The sequence below is a fragment of the Anomalospiza imberbis genome, unplaced genomic scaffold (genome assembly GCF_031753505.1).
Source record: "Anomalospiza imberbis isolate Cuckoo-Finch-1a 21T00152 unplaced genomic scaffold, ASM3175350v1 scaffold_145, whole genome shotgun sequence".
In the NCBI taxonomy this organism is placed as follows: Eukaryota; Metazoa; Chordata; class Aves; order Passeriformes; family Viduidae; genus Anomalospiza; species Anomalospiza imberbis.
The window spans coordinates 105307-128017 of record NW_027099780.1 but is presented as its reverse complement, the minus strand read 5'-3'; the positions used below and the strand labels follow the sequence as shown (position 1 = coordinate 128017).

At 53.8% G+C, this 22711-nt stretch overlaps 1 protein-coding gene across 1 annotated transcript in view; it reads right to left on the bottom strand.

The window, feature by feature from the left end:
• Positions 1 to 4255: 4255 nt before the first annotated feature.
• Positions 4256 to 22711, bottom strand: part of LOC137466163 (ryanodine receptor 1-like) — a 50000-nt gene continuing 31544 nt past the window's right edge. The window contains 6 exon segments of the mRNA XM_068178017.1: positions 4256 to 4464; positions 8029 to 8196; positions 15828 to 15963; positions 16682 to 16777; positions 18535 to 18724; positions 21742 to 21835. Of these exon segments, the coding sequence (XP_068034118.1) occupies positions 4271 to 4464; positions 8029 to 8196; positions 15828 to 15963; positions 16682 to 16777; positions 18535 to 18724; positions 21742 to 21835 (878 nt within the window). The 3' untranslated portion in view covers positions 4256 to 4270.

Genomic DNA, 22711 nt, shown 5'->3' with positions numbered 1-22711 from the left:
CGGGGCCGGGCGGCTCCTCCCGGTCCGTCCCCTCGCACCTGCCCAGGTGCTCCGAACCGGAATCTGCCGGGGCAGGAATGAGCCCGGGACGAGGGACGGGACCCCGGGACCGGGACAAGGAACAGGACCCCCAGGACGGGAACCCGGGACCGGGATAAGGGATGGAACCCCCGGGACCGGGACCCCCGGGATGAGGGACGGGATCCTGGGACCGTGACAAGAGACAAGACCCCCGGGACCGGGACCACCGGGACGAGAGACAGGACCCCGGGACCGGGACAAGGGATGAAACCCCCGGGACGGAACCCCGGGACAAGGCACCGGGACAAGGGACAGGACCCCCAGGACAAGGGACGGGACCCGGATCCCCGGGACAAGGGACCGAGACAATGGACGGGACCCCGGGACCGGGACGGGACCGCCGGGACCGGGACAAAGGACTGGGATAAGGGACGGGACCCCGGGACCGGGACGGGACCCTCGGGACGGGACCCCCGGGACCGGGACCCCCGGGACCGGGACCCCCGGGACGAGCCCCGCCCCACCTACCTGAAAATCCCGAATCGTGCTCGGAGTCGCTGCCCGGGGGGGGCCGCGCCCCTTTCCGGGGGGTCCCCGTGGGGTTCGGGGACAGGGGGGGACCCCGGGGCCACCTCCGGGGCCACCCCGGCTCGTCCGGCATCGGGGACACGGGGACCCTGGCGGGGGGGGCGTTGGTGGCCCGGTGACAGCGGGGGGGTCGTGGCCCCCCAATGTCTCCCGTGCCCCCCCGGTGTCGCCTGTCCCCAAATCCTCCCGTTCCCCGTGTCCCCACCCCCGTACCTGCCTGGCTCCGGTACCGCTGCGGTCGGACCCGATCCGCGATCGGGGCTGGTACCGGTCAGGGAGTCCCGGGGGCTCCGGAACCGGTACTGGCAGGGGTTCCCGGTCCCGGAGCTCCGCTCTCGGTCCCCACCCGGGGACTCCGGTGCCGGTGCCGGGGATACGGTGCCGGTCCCGTTCAGGGGTCGCGGTCCTGGGCTCCGATCCGTGGATCTCCGGTGCCGGTGCCAGTCCCGGACAGGAGATCCCGGTCCGGTCCCGGTCCCTTTCGGGGGTTCTGGTGCTGATCCCGTTTGGGGGCTCTGGTCCCGGTCCTGGTCCGAGGCTCCGATTCGTGGATCTCCGGTGCCAGTCCCGGTCAAGGGGTCCCGATCCCGGTCCCGTTCGGAGGTCCCGGTCCGGGGCTCCGATCCGTGGATCTCCGGTGCCGGTGCCAGTCCCGGTCAGGAGATCCCGGTCCGGTCCCGGTCCCGGTCCCTTTCGGGGGTTCTGGTGCTGATCCCGTTTGGGGGCTCTGGTCCCGGTCCTGGTCCGAGGCTCCGATTCGTGGATCTCCGGTGCCAGTCCCGGTCAGGGGGTCCCGGTCCCGGTCCCGTTCGGAGGTCCCGGTCCGGGGCTCCGATCCGTGGATCTCCGGTGCCAGTCCCGGTCAGGAGATCCCGGTCCCGGTCCCGTTCGGAGGTCCCGGTCCGGGGCTCCGATCCGTGGATCACCGGTGCCGGCCCCGGTCAGGGGATCCCGGTCCCGGTCCCGTTCGGGGGTTCCGGTGCCGGTCCCGGTTCTGGGGGCGGGGGCAAAATCCCGGCCTCCCCCAAGCCCCACCCAAGCCCCGCCCCCAGGTTTGACCGACAGCTCCATCGACCAATGGGAGCGCCCTCTTCAGGTCACGTGTCCTCCGCGCGACACGTGCGGCCGCGGTGCCGGTGCTGGGACACGTGAGGGGGCGGGGGCCTGCTCGGGGCACGTGGCCGGGGGCGGGGCCGCTGCCAGAGACACGTGACTGGCGGGAGGGGGGGGGAGGGGGACACGGAGAGACACCCGGACCCCCCCCCAAAATTACCGGGACCCCCCCCAGGCCCAGAATCCAACAGCGGGACCGGGACCGGCCCGGGAGGGACCCCCGGGACCCCCCCCCCCAAATCACCGGCACTACCGGGACCCCTCCCCAAATCACGGGACTCACCCCCGAATCACCGGGACCCCTCCCCAAATTACCGGGACCCCCCCGAATCACCGGACCCCCTCAAATTACCGGGACCCTTCCTCGAATTAACCGGGACCCCCCCCCCAAATTACCGGGACCCCCCCGAATCACCGGGACCCCCCCGAATCACCGGGACCCCTCCCCAAATTACCGGGACCCTTCCTCGAATTACCGGGACCCCCCCAAATTATCGAGACCCCCCCCGAATTACCGGGACCCCCCCCCAAATTACCGGGACCCCCCCGAATCACCGGGACCCCTCCCCAAATTACCGGGACCCCTCCCCAAATTACCGGGACCCCCCCCCCCCCCGAATTACCGGGACCCCCCCGAATCACCGGGACCCCCCCAAATTACCGGGACCCTTCCTCGAATTACCGGGACCCCTCCCCAAATTAGGGGGACCTCCAAGACCCCTCCCCGAATTACCGGGACCCCTCCCCGGTGAAAAAAAAGTGGGAAAATCCCCCCAAAAATGAGACCCCCCCCCCCCCCAAAAAAAAAGCTGGAAAATCCCCCCAAAAAAGCGCAATAATCTCCCTAAAAGCGGGAAAATCTCCCCAAAAATGTGGGAAAATCCCCCCCAAAATGGAACCTTCTCCAAAAAAGCAGGAAATCCTTCCAAAAGTTGGAAAATATCCCTAAAAAAAGCAGGAAAATTCCCAAAAAGTGGGAAAATCTCCCCAAAAAGTGGGAAAACCTCCCCAAAAAATGGGAATAATTCCCCCAAAAGCAGGAAAATCTCCCCAAAATGTGGGAAAATCTCCCTAAAAGTGAGAAAATCTCCCTAAAAGTGGGAAAATCTTCCTGAAAGTGGGAAAATCTCCTTAAAAAAGTGGGAAAATTTCCCAAAAAAGTGGGAAAATTCCCTAAAAAAGTGAGAAACTCTCCCCAAAAAGTGGGAAATCTCCCTAAAAGTGGGAAATCTCCTTAAAAAGTGGGGAAATTTCCCAAAAAAAGTGGGAAAATCTCCCTAAAAGTGGGAAATCTCCTTAAAAAGTGGGAAAATTTCCAAAAAAGTGGGAAAATCTCCCCAAAAAAGTGGGAAAATCTCCCAAAAAACCAGGAAAATCTCCCCTAAAAGTGGGAAATCTCCCTAAAAAAAGGGGAAAATTCCCTAAAAAACCGGGAAACTCTCCCCAAAAAGTGGGAAAATCTCCCAAAAAAGCAGGAAAATCTCCCTAAAAGTGGGAAATCTCCTTAAAAAAGCGGGAAAATTCCCTAAAAAAACGGGAAAATTCCCTAAAAAAGCGGGAAACTCTCCCCAAAAAGTGGGAAAATCTCCCCTAAAAGTGGGAAAAATCTCCCCTAAAAGAGGGAACATCTCCCAAAAAAGCAGGAAAATCTCCCTAAAGTGGGAAAATCTCCAAAAAAAAGTGGGAAAATCTCCCCTAAAAGTGGGAAAATCTCCCTAAAAGTGGGAAATCTCCCTAAAAAACCGGGAAAATTCCCTAAAAAAGCGGGAAACTCTCCCCAAAAAGTGGGAAAATCTCCCAAAAAAGCAGGAAAATCTCCCTAAAAGTAGGAAATCTCCCTAAAAAAGCGGGAAAATTCCCTAAAAAAACGGGAAAATTCCCTAAAAAAATGGGAAATTTCCTAAAAAAGCAGGAAAATTCCCTAAAAAAGCGGGAAACTCTCCCCAAAAAGTGGGAAAAATCTCCCAAAAAAGCAGGAAAATTCCCTAAAAGTAGGAAATCTCCCTAAAAAAGCGGGAAAATTCCCTAAAAAAAACGGGAAAATTCCCTAAAAAAATGGGAAATTTCCCTAAAAAAGCAGGAAAATTCCCTAAAAAAACGGGAAATTTCCCTAAAAAGCGGGAAACTCTCCCCAAAATCGGGACCCCCCCATTTCCCCCCCCGAGCCCCCCTGCCCAGGAGATGCGGCCGGGCCGGTTTTGGGGTGAAATCAGCTCTTTATGGCTCCGCGGACACTTTTTCCTACCACACCGACGATGGATGCATGGAGCACGACAGGGACGCGACAACACCGGGAGGTGACACCGGACACCGGGCGGGGCTGGGGGGGGGGGCACGGGACATCCCCTCCCCCCAAACCCCCTCCTCCTCCCTCCCTCCCACCCCCCCCCCCCCCCCCAAAATCCCAGCTGGCCAATGGGGAGCCGGGAAAAGCGGGAGGGGCCCCGCCCCGCCCCCACCCCTCTCGCGCTCCCAATTTTTGGCTTTTTTTGGGGGGGGGGGGGATGATGATGGGAGTGGCCGTGGGGGGTGGGGGGGGGAGGGGCGCTCAATCCTCCTTCTTCTCCTCGGGGGGCTTGGGCGGGGCGGGGGGAGGGGCGGGGGGCAGCGCTGTGGGGGAGGGGCAGCCCGGGGGGGGCTGGGGGGGCTCTGGGGCCTCGCCGGTGCCGCCGAATTCGTTGACGCGCGTGGGGTCCACGCGGTAGATCCAGCGCTGGTACAGGTAGATGAAGAACACCACGTCTGCCGAGGGGGCGGCCGCCGTCACTCGTGGGGGGGTGAAACTCGGGGGGATTCGGGGGGAATTTGGGGGGATTCGGGGGGATTCGGGGGGATTTGGGGGGGATTTGGGGGATTTGGAGGAATGCGGGGGATTTGGGGAGAATTCGGGGGGATTCGGGGGGATTTGGGGGAATTTGGGGGGATTTGGGGGGAATTTGGGGGGATTCGGGGGGGATTTGGGGGGATTTGGGGGGATTCGGGGGGAATTCGGGGGAATTCGGGGGGATTTGGGGGGAATTCGGGGGGATTTGGGGGAAATTTGGGGGGATTTGGGGTTTATTCGAGGGGATTTGGGGGGAATTGGGGGGAATGCGGAGGGATTTGGGGGGGATTCGGGGGATTCGGGGGGATTTAGGGGAATTTGGGGGGAATTCAGGGGGATTCGGGGGGATTTGGGGGAATTTGGGGGAATTTGGAGGGATTTGGGGGCATTTGGGGGATTCGGGGGAATTTGGGGGAATTCGGGGGGATTCGGGGTTATTCGAGGGGATTTGGGGGGATTTGGAGGAATGCGGGCGGATTTGGGGGAATTTGGGGGGATTCGGGGGGATTTGGGGGGGATTTGGGGAGATTGGGAGGGATTTGGGGGGATTCGGGGGGAATTCAGGGGGATTTGGGGGAATTCGGGGGGATTCGGGGTTTATTCGAGGGGATTCGGGGGGATTTGGAGGAATGCGGGGGGATTTGGGGGGATTCGGGGGGATTTGGGGGGAATTCGGGGGGAATTGGGGGATTCGGGGGGATTTGGGGGAATTTGGGGTTTATTCGGGGAGATTTGGGGGGAATTCGGGGGGATTCGGGGGAATTCGGGGGGATTTGGGGGGAATTCGGGGAGATTTGGGGGGAATTCGGGGGGATTTGGGGGGATTTGGGGGGAATTGGGGGGAATGCGGAGGGATTTGGGGGGGATTCGGGGGAATTCGGGGGATTTGGGGATTCGGGGAATTCGGGGGGAATTCGGGGGAATGCAGAGGGATTTGGGGGGATTCGGGGGAATTTGGGGTTTATTCAGGGAGATTCGGGGGGAATTTGGAGGGATTTGGGGGAATTTGGGGTTTATTCTGGGAGATTTGGGGGGAATTTGGGGGGATTTGGGGGGGATTTGGGGGGATTCAGGGGGATGCGGGGGGATTTGGGGGGATGCGGGGGGATTCGGGGGGATTTGGGGGGATTTGGGGGAATTTGGGGGAATTTAGGAGGATTCGGGGTTTATTCAGGGGGTTTCGGGGGAATTCAAGGGAATTTGGGGGGATTCGGGGGAATTTGGGGGGATTTGGGGGGATTCGGGGGGATTTGGGGGGAATTCGGGGGGATTGGGGGTTTATTCGGGGGGATTTGGGGGGATTCAGGGGAATTTGGGGGGATTCGGGGGAATTTGGGGGGAATTCGGGGGGATTTGGGGTTTATTCGGGGAGATTCGGGGGGATTGGGGGGAATTCGGGGGGATTTGGGGGGGATTCGGGGGGATTCGGGGGGATTTGGGGTTTATTCGGGGAGATTTGGGGGGAATTCGGGGGGAATTTCGGGGGATTCGGGGGAATTCGGGGGAATTTGGGGGGATTCAGGGGAATTTGGGGGGAATTCGGGGGAATTCGGGGGGAAGTTGGGGGGATTTGGGATTTATTCGGGGGAATTCGGGGGGAATTTGGGGGAATTTGGGGGATTCAGGGTTTATTCGGGGGAATTTGGCGTTATTTGGGATTTGTGCCGGGAAATTTGGGAGAAATTTGGAATTTATTTGGGGTTATTCGGGATTTATTCGGAGATTATTTGGGGTGATTTGGGAATTATTTGGGATGATTTGGGGTTATTTGGGGTTATCTATATATCTAGAACCCCCAAATCCCCCCAAATTCCCCCAAAATTCGTTCTAGAACCCCAAATCCCCCGTACCATCCCGCAGGCAGCCTGTCCTGTACATCATGGGCATCTGGAACCCCCAAAACTCCATCTCAAATCCCTAAAACTCCATCTCAAATCCCCAAAACTCCATCTCAAATCCCAAAACTCCATCTCAAATCCCAAAACTCCATCTCAAATCCCCAAAACTCCATCTCAAATCCCCAAAATGCCTCTGTAGAACCCCCAAACTCCCTTCTGGAACCCCAAAATCCCCCCAAATCCCCCGTACCGTCCCGCAGGCAGCCTATCCTGTACATCATGGGCATCTGGAACCCCCAAAACTCCATCTCAAATCCCCAAATTCCCTCTCAAATCCCCAATGGAACCCCCAAAACTCCATCTCAAATCCCCAAAATTCCCTCTCAAATCCCCAAAACTTCATCTCAAATCCCCAAAATTCCATCTCAGATCCCCAAAACTCCATCTCAAATCCCCAAAACTCCCATTCAAATCCCCGAAATTTCCATCTAGAACCCCCAAACTCCCTTCTGGAACCCCAAAATCCCCCCAGGTCCCCCGTACCGTCCCGCAGGCAGCCTGTCCTGTACATCATGGGCATCTGGAACCCCCAAAACTCCATCTCAAATCCCCAAAACTCCATCTCAAATCCCCAAAACTCCATCTCAAATCCCAAAACTCCATCTCAAATCTCCAAAACTCCATCTCAAATCTCCAAAAACTCCATCTCAAATCCCCAAAACTCCATCTCAAATCCCCAAAACTCCATCTCAAATCTCCAAAACTCCATCTCAAATCTCCAAAACTCCATCTCAAATCCCCAAAACTCCATCTCAAATCCCCAAAACTCCATCTCAAATCCCCAAAACTCCAACTCAAATCCCAAAACTCCATCTCAAATCCCAAAACTCCATCTCAAATCCCCAAAACTCCATCTCAAATCTCCAAAACTCCATCTCAAATCCCCAAATTCCATCTCAAATCCCCAAACTCCATCTCAAATCCCCAAAACTCCATCTCAAATCCCAAAACTCCATCTCAAATCTCCAAAACTTCATCTCAAATCCCCAAAACTCCATCTCAAATCCCCAAAACTCCATCTCAAATCTCCAAAACTCCATCTCAAATCTCCAAAACTCCATCTCAAATCCGCAAAACTTCATCTCAAATCCCCAAAATGCCTCTGTAGAACCCCAAAACTCCCTTCTGGAACCCCAAAATCCCCCAAAATCCCCCCAGATCCCCCCAAATCCCCCGTACCGTCCCGCAGGCAGCCTATCCTGTACATCATGGGCATCTGGAACCCCCAAAACTCCATCTCAAATCCCCAAAACTCCATCTCAAATCTCCAAAACTCCATCTCAAATCCGCAAAACTTCATCTCAAATCCCCAAAATGCCTCTGTAGAACCCCAAAACTCCCTTCTGGAACCCCAAAATCCCCAAAATCCCCCCAGATCCCCCCAAATCCCCCGTACCGTCCCGCAGGCAGCCTATCCTGTACATCATGGGCACCTGGAACCCCCAAAACTCCATCTCAAATCTCCAAAACTCCATCTCAAATCCGCAAAACTTCATCTCAAATCCCCAAAATGCCTCTGTAGAACCCCAAAACTCCCTTCTGGAACCCCCAAAATCCCCCCAGATCCCCCCAAATCCCCCGTACCGTCCCGCAGGCAGCCTATCCTGTACATCATGGGCATCTTGATGACGAAGGCGAACAGGTCGTCGATGAAGGTGTTGAGCGCTTTGTAGGTGAGCATGCGCCAGGGCAGGTGCGCCACCGACTGCAGCTTGTAGTTGATGAACAGCTGCGGGGTCATGGTGATGAACCCTGCGGGAACATCGGGATTTGGGGATTTGGGAACGATTTCGGGGATTTCCAGGGTGATTTGGGGGTTTGGGAGCGGTTTTTTTGGGGGTTTGGAGGTGAAGGAGTTGAGGGACCATGGACTGGAGGTTGTAGTTGATGAACAGCTGTGGGGTCATGGTGATGAACCCTGGGGAAACATCGGGATTTGGGGGATTTGGGAACGATTTCGGGGGATTTCCGGGTGATTTGGGGGCTTGGGAGCAGTTTTTGGGGGTTTGGGAGTGGTTTTGGGGGTTTGGAGGTGAAGGAGTTGAGGGACCATGGACTGGAGGTTGTAGTTGATGAACAGCTGCGGGGTCATGGTGATGAACCCTGGGGAAACATCGGGATTTGGGGGATTTGGGAACGATTTCGGGGGATTTCCGGGGTGATTTGGGGGTTTGGGAGCCGTTTTTTGGGATTTGGGAGCGGTTTTGGGGGTTGGAGGTGAAGGAGTTGAGGGACCATGGACTGGAGGTTGTAGTTGATGAACAGCTGCGGGGTCATGGTGATGAACCCTGGGGAAACATCGGGATTTGGGGGATTTGGGAACGATTTCGGGGGGTTTCAGGGGTGATTTGGGGGTTTGGAGCCGTTTTTGGGGGTTTGGGAGCGGATTTGGGGGTTTGGAGGTGAAGGACTTGAGGGACCATGGGCTGGAGGTTGTAGTTGATGAACAGCTGCGGGGTCATGGTGATGAACCCTGGGGAAACATCGGGATTTGGGAGATTTGGGAACAATTTCGGGGGGATTTCCCGGGGTCATTTGGGGGTTTGGGGAGCGGTTTTTGGGGGTTTGGGAGCGGATTTGGGGGTTTGGAGGTGAAGGAGTTGAAGGACCATGGACTGGAGGTTGTAGTTGATGAACAGCTGTGGGGTCATGGTGATGAACCCTGGGGAAACATCGGGATTTGGGGGATTTGGGAACGATTTCGGGGATTTCCCGGGGTCATTTGGGGTTTGGGAGCGGTTTTTGGGGGTTTGGGAGCGGATTTGGGGGTTTGGAGGTGAAGGAGTTGAAGGACCATGGACTGGAGGTTGTAGTTGATGAACAGCTGCGGGGTCATGGTGATGAACCCTGGGGAAACATCGTGATTTGGGGGATTTGGGAACGATTTCGGGGGATTTCCGGGGTGATTTGGGGGTTTGGGAGCCGTTTTTGGGGGTTTGGGAGCAGTTTTGGGGGTTTGGAGGTGAAGGACTTGAGGGACCATGGGCTGGAGGTTGTAGTTGATGAACAGCTGTGGGGTCATGGTGATGACCCTGGGGAAACATCGGGATTTAGGAGATTTGGGAACGATTTCGGGGGATTTCCAGGGTGATTTGGGGGTTTGGGAGCGGTTTTGGGGGTTTGGAGGTGAAGGACTTGAGGGACCATGGGCTGGAGGTTGTAGTTGATGAACAGCTGCGGGGGTCATGGTGATGAACCCTGTGGGAACATCGGGATTTGGGGGATTTGGGAACGATTTCGGGGGATTTCCGGGGTGATTTGGGGGTTTGGGAGCGGATTTGGGGGTTTGGAGGTGAAGGAGTTGAGGGACCATGGGCTGGAGGTTGTAGTTGATGAACAGCTGCGGGGGTCATGGTGATGAACCCTGCGGGAACATCGGGATTTGGGGGATTTGGGGAACGATTTCGGGGATTTCCGGGGTGATTTGGGGGTTTGGGAGCCGTTTTTTGGGGATTTGGGAGCGGGTTTTGGGAGTTTGGAGGTGAAGGAGCTGAGGGACCATGGACTGGAGGTTGTAGTTGATGAACAGCTGCGGGGTCATGGTGATGAACCCTGGGAAACATCGGGATTTGGGGGATTTGGGAACGATTTCGGGGGGTTTCCGGGGTGATTTGGGGGTTTGGGAGCCGTTTTTTGGGGGTTTGGGAGCCGTTTTGGGGTTTTGGAGGTGAAGGAGTTGAGGGACCATGGGCTGGAGGTTGTAGTTGATGAACAGCTGCGGGGTCATGGTGATGAACCCTGCGGGAACATCGGGATTTGGGGGATTTGGGAACGATTTTCGGGGGATTTCCGGGGTGATTTGGGGGTTTGGGAGCCGTTTTTTGGGGGTTTGGGAGCGGATTTGTGGGTTTGGGAGGTGAAGGACTTGAGGGACCATGGCTGGAGGTTGTAGTTGATGAACAGCTGCGGGGTCATGGTGATGAACCCTGGGGAAACATCGGGATTTGGGGATTTGGGAACGATTTCGGGGGATTTCCGGGGTGATTTGGGGGTTTGGGAGCCGTTTTTTGGGGGTTTGGGAGCGGTTTTGGGAGTTTGGAGGTGAAGGACTTGAGGGACCATGGACTGGAGGTTGTAGTTGATGAACAGCTGCGGGTCATGGTGATGAACCCTGGGGAAACATCGGGATTTGGGAGATTTGGGAACGATATTCGGGGGATTTCCGGGGTGATTTGGGGGTTTGGGAGCCTGTTTTGGGGGTTTGGGAGCCGTTTTGGGGGTTTGGAGGTGAAGGAGTTGAAGGACCATGGACTGGAGGTTGTAGTTGATGAACAGCTGTGGGGTCATGGTGATGAACCCTGGGGAAACATCGGGATTTGGGGGATTTGGGAACGATTTTCGGGGGATTTCCGGGGTCATTTGGGGGTTTGGGAGCGGTTTTTGGGGGTTTGGGAGCGGATTTGGGGGTTTGGAGGTGAAGGAGTTGAAGGACCATGACTGGAGGTTGTAGTTGATGAACAGCTGCGGGGTCATGGTGATGAACCCTGGGGAAACATCGTGATTTGGGGGATTTGGGAACGATTTCGGGGGATTCTCCGGGGTGATTTGGGGGTTTGGGAGCCGTTTTTGGGGGTTTGGGAGCAGTTTTGGGGGTTTGGAGGTGAAGGACTTGAGGGACCATGGGCTGGAGGTTGTAGTTGATGAACAGCTGCGGGGTCATGGTGATGAACCCTGGGGAAACATCGGGATTAGGAGATTTGGGAACGATTTCGGGGGATTTCCAGGGTGATTTGGGGGTTTGGGAGCGGTTTTGGGGGTTTGGAGGTGAAGGACCTTGAGGGACCATGGGCTGGAGGTTGTAGTTGATGAACAGCTGCGGGGGTCATGGTGGATGAACCCTGTGGGAACATCGGGATATGGGGGATTTGGGAACGATTTCGGGGGATTTCCGGGTGATTTGGGGGTTTGGGAGCGGATTTGGGGGTTTGGAGGTGAAGGAGTTGAGGGACCATGGGCTGGAGGTTGTAGTTGATGAACAGCTGCGGGGTCATGGTGATGAACCCTGCGGGAACATCGGGATTTGGGGGATTTGGGAACGATTTCGGGGGATTTCCGGGGTGATTTGGGGGTTTGGGAGCCGTTTTTGGGGATTTGGGAGCGGTTTTGGGAGTTTGGAGGTGAAGGAGCTGAGGGACCATGGACTGGAGGTTGTAGTTGATGAACAGCTGCGGGGGTCATGGTGATGAACCCTGGGGAAACATCGGGATTTGGGGGATTTGGGAACGATTTCGGGGGGTTTCCGGGGTGATTTGGGGGTTTGGGAGCCGTTTTTTGGGGGTTTGGGAGCCGTTTTTTGGGGTTTGGAGGTGAAGGAGTTGAGGGACCATGGGCTGGAGGTTGTAGTTGATGAACAGCTGCGGGGTCATGGTGATGAACCCTGCGGGAACATCGGGATTTGGGGGATTTGGGAACGATTTCGGGGATTTCCGGGGTGATTTGGGGGTTTGGGAGCCGTTTTTGGGGGTTTGGGAGCGGATTTGTGGTTTGGAGGTGAAGGACTTGAGGGACCATGGGCTGGAGGTTGTAGTTGATGAACAGCTGCGGGGTCATGGTGATGAACCCTGGGGAAACATCGGGATTTGGGGGATTTGGGAACGATTTCGGGGGATTTCCGGGGTGATTGGGGGTTTGGGAGCCGTTTTTTGGGGGTTTGGGAGCGGTTTTGGGAGTTTGGAGGTGAAGGACTTGAGGGACCATGGACTGGAGGTTGTAGTTGATGAACAGCTGCGGGGTCATGGTGATGAACCCTGGGGAAACATCGGGATTTGGGAGATTTGGGAACGATTTCGGGGATTTCCGGGGTGATTTGGGGGTTTGGGAGCCGTTTTTGGGGGTTTGGGAGCCGTTTTGGGGGTTTGAGGTGAAGGAGTTGAAGGACCATGGACTGGAGGTTGTAGTTGATGAACAGCTGTGGGGTCATGGTGATGAACCCTGGGGAAACATCGGGATTTGGGGGATTTGGGAACGATTTCGGGGGGATTTCCGGGGTCATTTGGGGGTTTGGGAGCGGTTTTTTGGGGGTTTGGGAGCGGATTTGGGGGTTTGGAGGTGAAGGAGTTGAAGGACCATGGACTGGAGGTTGTAGTTGATGAACAGCTGCGGGGTCATGGTGATGAACCCTGGGGAACATCGTGATTTTGGGGGATTTGGGAACGATTTCGGGGGATTTCCGGGGTGATTTGGGGGTTTGGGAGCCGTTGGGTTTGGGAGCAGTTTTGGGGGTTTGGAGGTGAAGGACTTGAGGGACCATGGGCTGGAGGTTGTAGTTGATGAACAGCTGCGGGGTCATGGTGATGAACCCTGGGGAAGCATCGGGATTTGGGGGATTTGGGAACGATTTTGGGGGATTTCCGGGGTGATTTGGGGGTTTGGGAGCGGTTTTTGGGGGTTTGGAGGTGAAGGACTTGAGGGACCATGGGCTGGAGGTTGTAGTTGATGAACAGCTGTGGGGTCATGGTGATGAACCCTGGGGAAACATCGGGATTTAGGAGATTTGGGAACGATTTCGGGGGATTTCCAGGGTGATTTGGGGGTTTGGGAGCGGTTTTGGGGGTTTGGAGGTGAAGGACTTGAGGGACCATGGGCTGGAGGTTGTAGTTGATGAACAGCTGCGGGGTCATGGTGATGAACCCTGTGGGAACATCGGGATTTGGGGGATTTGGGAACGATTTCGGGGGATTTCCGGGGTGATTTGGGGGTTTGGGAGCGGATTTGGGGGTTTGGAGGTGAAGGAGTTGAGGGACCATGGGCTGGAGGTTGTAGTTGATGAACAGCTGCGGGGTCATGGTGATGAACCCTGCGGGAACATCGGGATTTGGGGATTTGGGAACGATTTCGGGGGATTTCCGGGGTGATTTGGGGGTTTGGGAGCCGTTTTTGGGATTTGGGAGCGGTTTTGGGAGTTTGGAGGTGAAGGAGCTGAGGGACCATGGACTGGAGGTTGTAGTTGATGAACAGCTGCGGGGTCATGGTGATGAACCCTGGGGAAACATCGGGATTTGGGGGATTTGGGAACGATTTCGGGGGGTTTCCGGGGTGATTTGGGGGGTTTGGGAGCCGTTTTTGGGGGTTTGGGAGCCGTTTTGGGGGTTTGGAGGTGAAGGAGTTGAGGGACCATGGGCTGGGAGGTTGTAGTTGATGAACAGCTGCGGGGTCATGGTGATGAACCCTGCGGGAACATCGGGATTTGGGGGATTTGGGAACGATTTCGGGGGATTTCCGGGGTGATTTGGGGGTTTGGGAGCCGTTTTTGGGGGTTTGGGAGCGGATTTGTGGGTTTGGAGGTGAAGGACTTGAGGGACCATGGGCTGGAGGTTGTAGTTGATGAACAGCTGCGGGGTCATGGTGATGAACCCTGGGGAAACATCGGGATTTGGGAGATTTGGAACGATTTCGGGGGATTTCCGGGGTGATTTGGGGGTTTGGGAGCCGTTTTTGGGGGTTTGGGAGCCGTTTTGGGGGTTTGGAGGTGAAGGAGTTGAAGGACCATGGACTGGAGGTTGTAGTTGATGAACAGCTGCGGGGTCATGGTGATGAACCCTGGGGAAACATCGGGATTTGGGAGCGGCTTGGGGGATTTGGGAACGATTTCGGGGGATTTCCGGGGTGATTTGGGGGTTTGGGAGCGGTTTTTGGGGTTTGGAGGTGAAGGAGCTGAGGGACCATGGACTGGAGGTTGTAGTTGATGAACAGCTGCGGGGTCATGGTGATGAACCCTGGGGAAACATCGGGATTTGGGGGATTTGGGAACGATTTCGGGGGATTTCCGGGGTGATTTGGGGGTTTGGGAGCGGTTTTTGGGGTTTGGAGGTGAAGGACTTGAGGGACCATGGACAGGAGCTTGTAGTGGTGATGAACCCTGAGGGAAATTTGGGATTTGGGATTGGTTTGGGGGATTTGGGAACGATTTCTGGGGATTTCCGGGGTGATTTGGGGGTTTGGGAACGATTTTTGGGTGTTTTAGAACAATTCCGGGAATTTTAGGGTGAAGGAGTTGAGGGACCATGGACAGGAGCTCGTAGTAGATTCATCCCAGGTGATAAATCCTGGAAAAAACCGGGATTTGGGGAAGTTTCCGGGGGATTTGGGGACGTTTCTCTGAATTTTGGGAATGTTTTGGGGGATTTGGGAACGATTTTTGGGGATTTCCGAGGTGATTTAGGTATTTGGGAGCATTTTTTGGGGTTTGGAGGTGAAGCTGTGGGGGTTTGCAGGTGAGCATCAGTTTTGGGAACATTTTGGGGATATTTCGGGAACATTTCCAGGGATATTTCAAGAAACGTTTTGGGAATATTTTGGGAATATTTCAGGATTTTTTGGGGATTTTCGGGGCCATTTTGGGAATTTTTCAGGGATGTTTCCGGAACATTTCAGGGACATTTTGGGAGTTTTTTGGGAACGTTTCAGGAACATTTTGGGAATTTCTCAGGGACATTTCAGGGAGTATTTCGGGGCCATTTGGGGATTTTTCAGGGACATTTCGGGGACGTTCCGGGCGGTGTTTGGGGGCCCTTTGGGGATTTTTCGGGGACGTTTCGGGCGGTGTTCGGGGCCATTTGTGGATTTTCCAGGGACATTTCGGGAGGTATTTTGGGGCCATTTTGGAAATTTTTCAGGGACATTTCGGGGACGTTTCGGGGACGTTTCGGGGCCGTTTGTGGATTTTTCAGGGACATTTCGGGGACTTTTTGGGCGGTGATTCGGGGCCATTTGTGGATTTTTCAGGGACATTTTGGGAGGTATTTTGGGGCCAATTTGGGAATTTTTCAGGGATATTTCGGGGACGTTTTGGGCGGTGTTTCGGGGCCCTTTGGGGATTTTTCAGGGACATTTCGGGCGGTGTTTCGGGCGGTGTTTCGGGGCCGTTTGTGGATTTTTCAGGGACATTTCGGGGACGTTCCGGGCGGTGTTTGGGGGCCCTTTGGGGATTTTTCGGGGACGTTTCGGGCGGTGTTTGGGGCCATTTGTGGATTTTTCAGGGACATTTTGGGAGGTATTTTGGGGCCATTTTGGGAATTTTTCAGGGATATTTTGGGGACGTTCCGGGCGGTGTTTCAGGGCCCTTTGGGGAATTTTTCAGGGACATTTCGGGGATGTTCCGGGCGGTGTTTGGGGGCCCTTTGGGGATTTTTCGGGGATGTTTCGGGGACGTTTCGGGGCCATTTGTGGATTTTTCAGGGACATTTCGGGGACGTTTCGGGGCCATTTGTGGATTTTCCAGGGACATTTTGGGAGGTATTTTGGGGCCATTTTGGGAATTTTTCAGGGACATTTCGGGGACGTTCTGGGCGGTGTTTTGGGGCCCTTTGGGGAATTTTTCAGGGATTTTTCGGGGACGTTCCGGGCGGTGTTTGGGGGCCCTCTGGGGCACGCTGGGGACTCACCGAAGGTGAGCAGGAAGCCGTAGAGCATGCTGAGCACCCACGAGTACCAGCCCTTGTGCTCCAGGTAGAGCAGGCTGTACACGGCGTAGCAGCCCAGCAGCGGGAACAGGATCCAGGACAGGTACCGGAACGCCATCTGGAAACCCGGAATTGCCCCCAAAACCCGGCCTCAGCACGGGGGGAGCGGCTCCGGGGGGGCTCTGGGGCGGGTTCGGGGTCATTGCTGGGGTTTCTGGGGTGGTTTCCCATCCATTTGGGGTCAGTCCTGGGAATTCTGGGTCCATTTGGGTCATTCCCGGGAATTCTGGGTTAACTCCTTCTCCATTTGGGGTCATTCTCGGGAATTCTGGTTCCATTTGGGTCATTCCCGGGAATTCTGGTTCCATTTGGGTCATTCCTGGGAATTCTGGGTCAATTTGGGTCATTCCCGGGAATCCCCGGGCGATTTTGGGGGATCCCATGGGAATTCCGTGTCTGTTTGGGGCCATTCTCAGGAATTCTGGGTCCATTTCCCATGGATTTGGGGTCGTTTCCCACGGATTTGGATCCATTTCCCATGGATTTGGGGCCATTTCCCATGGATTTAGGGCCGTTTCCCATGGATTTGGGTCCATTTCCCACGGATTTGGGGCCATTCCCGGGGATTTGGGGTCGTTTCCCACAGATTTGGATCCATTTCCCACGGATTTTGGGCCGTTTCCTATGGATTTGGGGCCATTTCCCACGGATTTGGGGCCATTTCCCACGGATTTGGGGCCATTTCCCATGGGTTTGGGGCCGTTTCCCACGGATTTGGGGCCGTTTCCCACGGATTTGGGGCCGTTCCGGGAATTCCTGCCCCGTTCCCGACTCACGTCGTCGTAGACCTTGGTGGAGGACTCCACGTAGGTGGATTTGTCGGTGAAGCGCGGCCGGGGGAAGAGCCCGGCCAGGCGCTGCTCCCGGTCCAGCTGCCAGAAATCCCAGAAATCCCAAATGAACCCCGCAGGAAAATGGGAAAATCCCAAAAAAAAAACCACCTCTCCAGGAAAATCTCAAATGAACCCCACGGGAAAATGGGAAAATCCCAAAAAAAAACCCGCAGGAGAATGGGAAAATCCCCAAAAAAACCCTTGGAAAAATCCCAAATGAACCATCGGGAAAACGGGAAAATCCCCAAAAAACCTCTCCTGGAAAATCCCAAATGAACCCCACGGGAAAATGGGAAAATCCCAAAAAAACCTCTCCAGGAAAATCCTGAATAAACCCCACGGGAAAATGGGAAATTCCCAATTTAATCCATCAGGAAAACAGGAAAATCCCCCAAAAAAACCTCTCCAGGAAAGTCCCAAATAAACCCTGCGGAAAAATGGGAAAATCCCAATTTAATCCATCAGAAAACTGGGAAAATCCAAAAAAAAAAACTCTCCAGGAAAATCTGGTCCTGGCTTTTTCCATTTTTCTCCCTTTTTCCCCCAGTTTTTTCTCTTTTCCTCTTTTTTCCCCCGTTTTCTTCCCGTGTTTTTCCCCACTTTTTTCCTCATTCTTTTCCCGGATTTTTCCAGTTTTTTTTTCCCTTAATTTTTCACATTTTCTCCCCCTTTTCCCCCTATTTTTTCGTGTTCTTCCCTGTTTTTTCCCCCATTTTTTCCATGCTTTTTGCTTTTATTCCCCATTTTTCCCAGAATTTTTTCCCATTTTCCCCCGGATTTTTTCTATTTTTTGGCTGTTTTTTTCCCAATTTTTGCCATTTTTTCAGTTTTTTCCCATTTTTTACCCTTTTTCCCCCGTTTTCCTCCCAAACTGACCCTACTGTCCATGACCTTGGTGATCCTCCAGACGTCGATGAGCAGCCCCACGAGCACGCTGACCTCGTTTTTCCCCATTTCCCCCCCGATTTTTTTCCCGTTTTTCTCCATTTTTCCCCCCATTTTTTTAGTTTTTCCCCATTTTTTCGCTTTTTCCCGATTTCCCCCGTTTTGGCCCCAAACTGACCCTGACGTCCATGACCTTGGTGATCTTCCAGAGGTCGATGAGCAGCCCCACGAGCACGCTGACCTCGTTTTTTCCCCATTTTCCCCCCCCGTTTTTTCCCGTTTTTCCCCCATTTTTCCCCCTTTTTTTAGTTTTTCCCCATTTTTTCGCTTTTTCCCGATTTCCCCCGTTTTGGCCCCAAACTGACCCTGACGTCCATGACCTTGGTGATCTTCCAGAGGTCGATGAGCAGCCCCACGAGCATGCTGACCTCGTTTTTTCCCCATTTCCCCCCCGTTTTTTCCTGTTTTCCCCCCTTTTTTTAGTTTTTCCCCCATTTTTTCGCTTTTTCCCGATTTCCCCCCGTTTTCCCCCCAAACTGACCCTGACGTCCATGACTTTGGTGATCTTCCAGAGGTCGATGAGCAGCCCCACGAGCACGCTGACCTCGTTTTTTCCCCATTTTCCCCCCGTTTTTTCCCGTTTTTCTCCATTTTTCCCCCCATTTTTTTAGTTTTTCCCCATTTTTTCTTCCCCCGTTTTGGCCCCAAACTGACCCTGACGTCCATGACCTTGGTGATCTTTCAGACGTCGATGAGCAGCCCCAGGAGCACGCTGACCTCGTTTTTTCCCCATTTCCCCCCCGTTTTTTCCCGTTTTTCTCCATTTTTCCCCCATTTTCCCCCCATTTTTTTAGTTTTTCCCCATTTTTTCGCTTTTTCCCGATTTCCCCCGTTTTTGGCCCCAAACTGACCCTGACGTCCATGACCTTGGTGATCTTCCAGAGGTCGATGAGCAGCCCCACGAGCACGCTGAGCTGCACCACCACGTTGGTCTCGTTGTCCAGGATGTAGAGCAGCACCACGAGCGACTGGAACACGCCGAAGAACACGGAGCGCACCGAGAGCCCCTCCAGGGACTGCCGCTGTTCCAGAACTGGATGTCTGCCGGAAAAAAACGGGAATGTCTGGGAATTCCCGACGGGAATGTGGGGAAAATCCCAACGGGAATGGAGGGAAATGGGGATTTGGGCAAAAAATCCCAACAGGAATGGAGGGAAAAGGGAATTTGGGCAAAAAATCCCAACAGGAATGGGGGGAAAAAGGAATTTGGGCAAAAAATCCCAATGGGAATGGAGGGAAAGATCCGAAATTTGGGAATTTGAGAGCCCCCTCCAGGGACTGCCGGCTGTTCCAGAACTGGATGTCTGCCGGAAAAACGGGAATGTCTGGGAATTCCCGACGGGAATGTGGGGAAAATCCCAGCGGGAATGGAGGGAAATGGGGATTTGGGCAAAAATCCCAACAGGAATGGAGGGAAAAGGGAATTTGGCAAAAAATCCCAACGGGAATGGGGGGAAAAAGGGAATTTGGGCAAAAAATCCCAACAGGAATGGAGGGAAAAGGGAATTTGGGCAAAAAATCCCAACAGGAATGGAGGGAAAAGGGAATTTGGGCAAAAAATCCCAACGGGAATGGGGGGAAAAAGGGAATTTGGGCAAAAAAATCCAACGGGAATGGAGGGAAAGATCCTAAATTTGGGAATTTGAGAGCCCCTCCAGGGACTGCCGGCTGTTCCAGAACTGGATGTCTGCCGGAAAAACGGGAATTTCTGGGAATTCCTGACGGGAATGTGGGAAAATCCCAATGGGAATGGAGGGAAATGGGGATTTGGGCAAAAAATCCCAACAGGAATGGAGGGAAAAGGGAATTTGGGCAAAAAATCCCAACAGGAATGGGGGGAAAAAGGAATTTGGGCAAAAAATCCCAATGGGAATGGAGGGAAAGATCCGAAATTTGGGAATTTGAGAGCCCCTCCAGGGACTGCCGGCTGTTCCAGAACTGGATGTCTGCGGAAAAACGGGAATTTCTGGGAATTCCTGACGGGAATGTGGGGAAATCCCAATGGGAATGGAGGGAAATGGGGATTTGGGCAAAAAATCCCAACAGGAATGGGGGAAAAAGGGAATTTGGGAATTTGAGAGCCCCTCCAGGGACTGCCGGCTGTTCCAGAACTGGATGTCTGCGGAAAAAAAAACGGGAATGTCTGGGAATTCCCGACGGGAATGTGGGGAAAAATCCCAATGGGAATGGAGGGAAATGGGGATTTGGGCAAAAAATCCCAACAGGAATGGAGGGAAAAGGGAATTTGGGCAAAAAATCCCAACAGGAATGGAGGGAAAAGGGAATTTGGGCAAAAAATCCAACAGGAATGGAGGGGAAAAGGGAATTTGGGCAAAAAATCCAACGGGAATGGGGGAAAAAAGGGAATTTGGGCAAAAAATCCCAACGGGAATGGAGGGAAAGATCCTAAATTTGGGAATTTGAGAGCCCCTCCAGGGACTGCCGGCTGTTCCAGAACTGGATGTCTGCCGAAAAACGGAATTTCTGGGAATTCCTGACGGGAATGTGGGGAAAATCCCAATGGGAATGGAGGGAAATGGGGATTTGGGCAAAAAATCCCAACAGGAATGGAGGGAAAAGGGAATTTGGGCAAAAAATCCCAACAGGAATGGGGGGAAAAAAGGAATTTGGCAAAAATTCCCAATGGGAATGGAGGGAAAGATCCGAAATTTGGGAATTTGAGAGCCCCTCCAGGGACTGCCGGCTGTTCCAGAACTGGATGTCTGCCGGAAAAACGGGAATGTCTGGGAATTCCCGACGGGAATGTGGGGAAAATCCCAGCGGGAATGGAGGGAAATGGGGATTTGGGCAAAAAATCCCAACAGGAATGGAGGGAAAAGGGAATTTGGGCAAAAAATCCCAACGGGAATGGGGGAAAAAGGGAATTTGGGCAAAAAATCCCAACAGGAATGGAGGGAAAAGGGAATTTGGGCAAAAAATCCCAACAGGAATGGAGGGAAAAGGGAATTTGGGAATTTGAGAGCCCCTCCAGGGACTGCTGGCTGTTCCAGAACTGGATGTCTGCCGGAAAAATGGGAATGTCTGGGAATTCCGACGGGAATGTGGGGAAAATCCCAGCGGAATGGAGGGAAATGGGAATTTGGGCAAAAAATCCCAACAGGAATGGAGGGAAATGGGAATTTGGGCAAAAAATCCCAACGGGAATGGAGGGGAAAGGGAATTTGGGCAAAAAATCCCAACAGGAATGGAGGGAAAAGGGAATTTGGGCAAAAATCCCAACAGGAATGGAGGGAAAAGGGAATTTGGGGCAAAAAATCCCAACAGGAATGGAGGGAAAAGGGAATTTGGGCAAAAAATCCCAACAGGAATGGAGGGAAAAGGGAATTTGGGCAAAAATCCCAACGGGAATGGGGGAGAAAAAAGGAATTTGGGCAAAAAATCCCAACGGGAATGGAGGGAAAAGGGAATTTGGGCAAAAATCCCAATGGGAATGGAGGGAAAGATCCGAAATTTGGGAATTTGAGAGCCCCTCCAGGGACTGCCGGCTGTTCCAGAACTGGATGTCTGCCGGAAGAACGGGAATGTCTGGGAATTCCCGACGGGAATGTGGGGAAAATCCCAATGGAATGGAGGGAAATGGGGATTTGGCAAAAAATCCCAACAGGAATGGGGGGAAAAGGGAATTTGGGAATTTGAGAGCCCCTCCAGGGACTGCCGGCTGTTCCAGAACTGGATGTCTGCCGGAAAAACGGGAATGTCTGGGAATTCCTGACGGGAATGTGGAGAAAATTCCCAGCGGGAATGGAGGGAAATGGGAATTTGGGCAAAAAATCCCAACAGGAATGGAGGGAAAAGGGAATTTGTGGTCCTTAAAGCAAAGAATTCCCACTGGGAATGGGGCTGGGTGTGCTGGGAAAGGAATTCCAGGAGGAAATTCCCGCCGGGAATGGTGGGAAAAGACAATTCCAGCTCCTCGAAGCCAAGAATTCCCGGGGAAAACGAAGGGAAAACGGAGGGAAACGGGGCTGGATCTGTGGGAACGGGGGTCCCCGGGAGGAAATTCCCAGGAAAAGTCGGGAAAAGTTGGGAATTGTCACCGTTCTTGAAGGCCAGGAACTCGAAGACGCTGTGGACGATGGAGACGACGATGGTGAGAGCCAGCAGGTACGGGTTGGTCTCCAGGAGAGCCACCTGGAAAAAACGGGAAAAAATCCCGGGGAAAACGGGGAAAAACCGGGAATGCGGGGATGGAACCGGCCCGGACGGAGCTGGGAGGGACCGGGAATGGGATAAATCCGGTGGGAATGGGGTGAATCCTTTGGGAATGGGGAAAAGTCCAGTGGGAATGGGATAAATCCTTTGGGAAAATGGGATAAAATCCTTAGGAATGGGATAAAATCCTTGGGAATGGGATAAATCCATTGGGAAAATGGGATAAAATCCTTGGGAATGGGATAAATCCTTGGGAATGGGATAAATCCTTTGGGAATGGGGAAAAGTCCAGTGGGGAATGGGACAAATCCTTTGGGAAAATGGGATAAAATCCTGGGAATGGATAAAATCCTTGGGAATGGGGTAAATCCTTGGGAATGGGATAAATCCTTGGGAATGGGATAAATCCATTGGGAATGGGATAAATCCATTGGAAAAATGGGATAAAATCCTTAGAATGGGATAAATCCTTGGGAATGGGATAAATCCTTGGGAATGGGATAAATCCTTTGGGAATGGGGAAAAGTCCAGTGGAATGGGATAAATCCTTTGGGAAAATGGGATAAAATCCTTAGGAATGGGATAAAATCCTTGGGAATGGGATAAATCCTTGGGAATGGGATAAATCCTTTGGGAATGGGGAAAAGTCCAGTGGGAATGGGATAAATCCTTTGGGAAAATGGGATAAAATCCTTGGGAATGGGATAAAATCCTTGGGAATGGATAAATCCATTGGGAAAATGGGATAAATCCGGTGGGAATGGGATAAATCCTTGGAATGGGATAAATCCTTTGGGAATGGGGAAAAGTCCAGTGGGAATGGGATAAATCCTTTGGGAAAATGGGATAAAATCC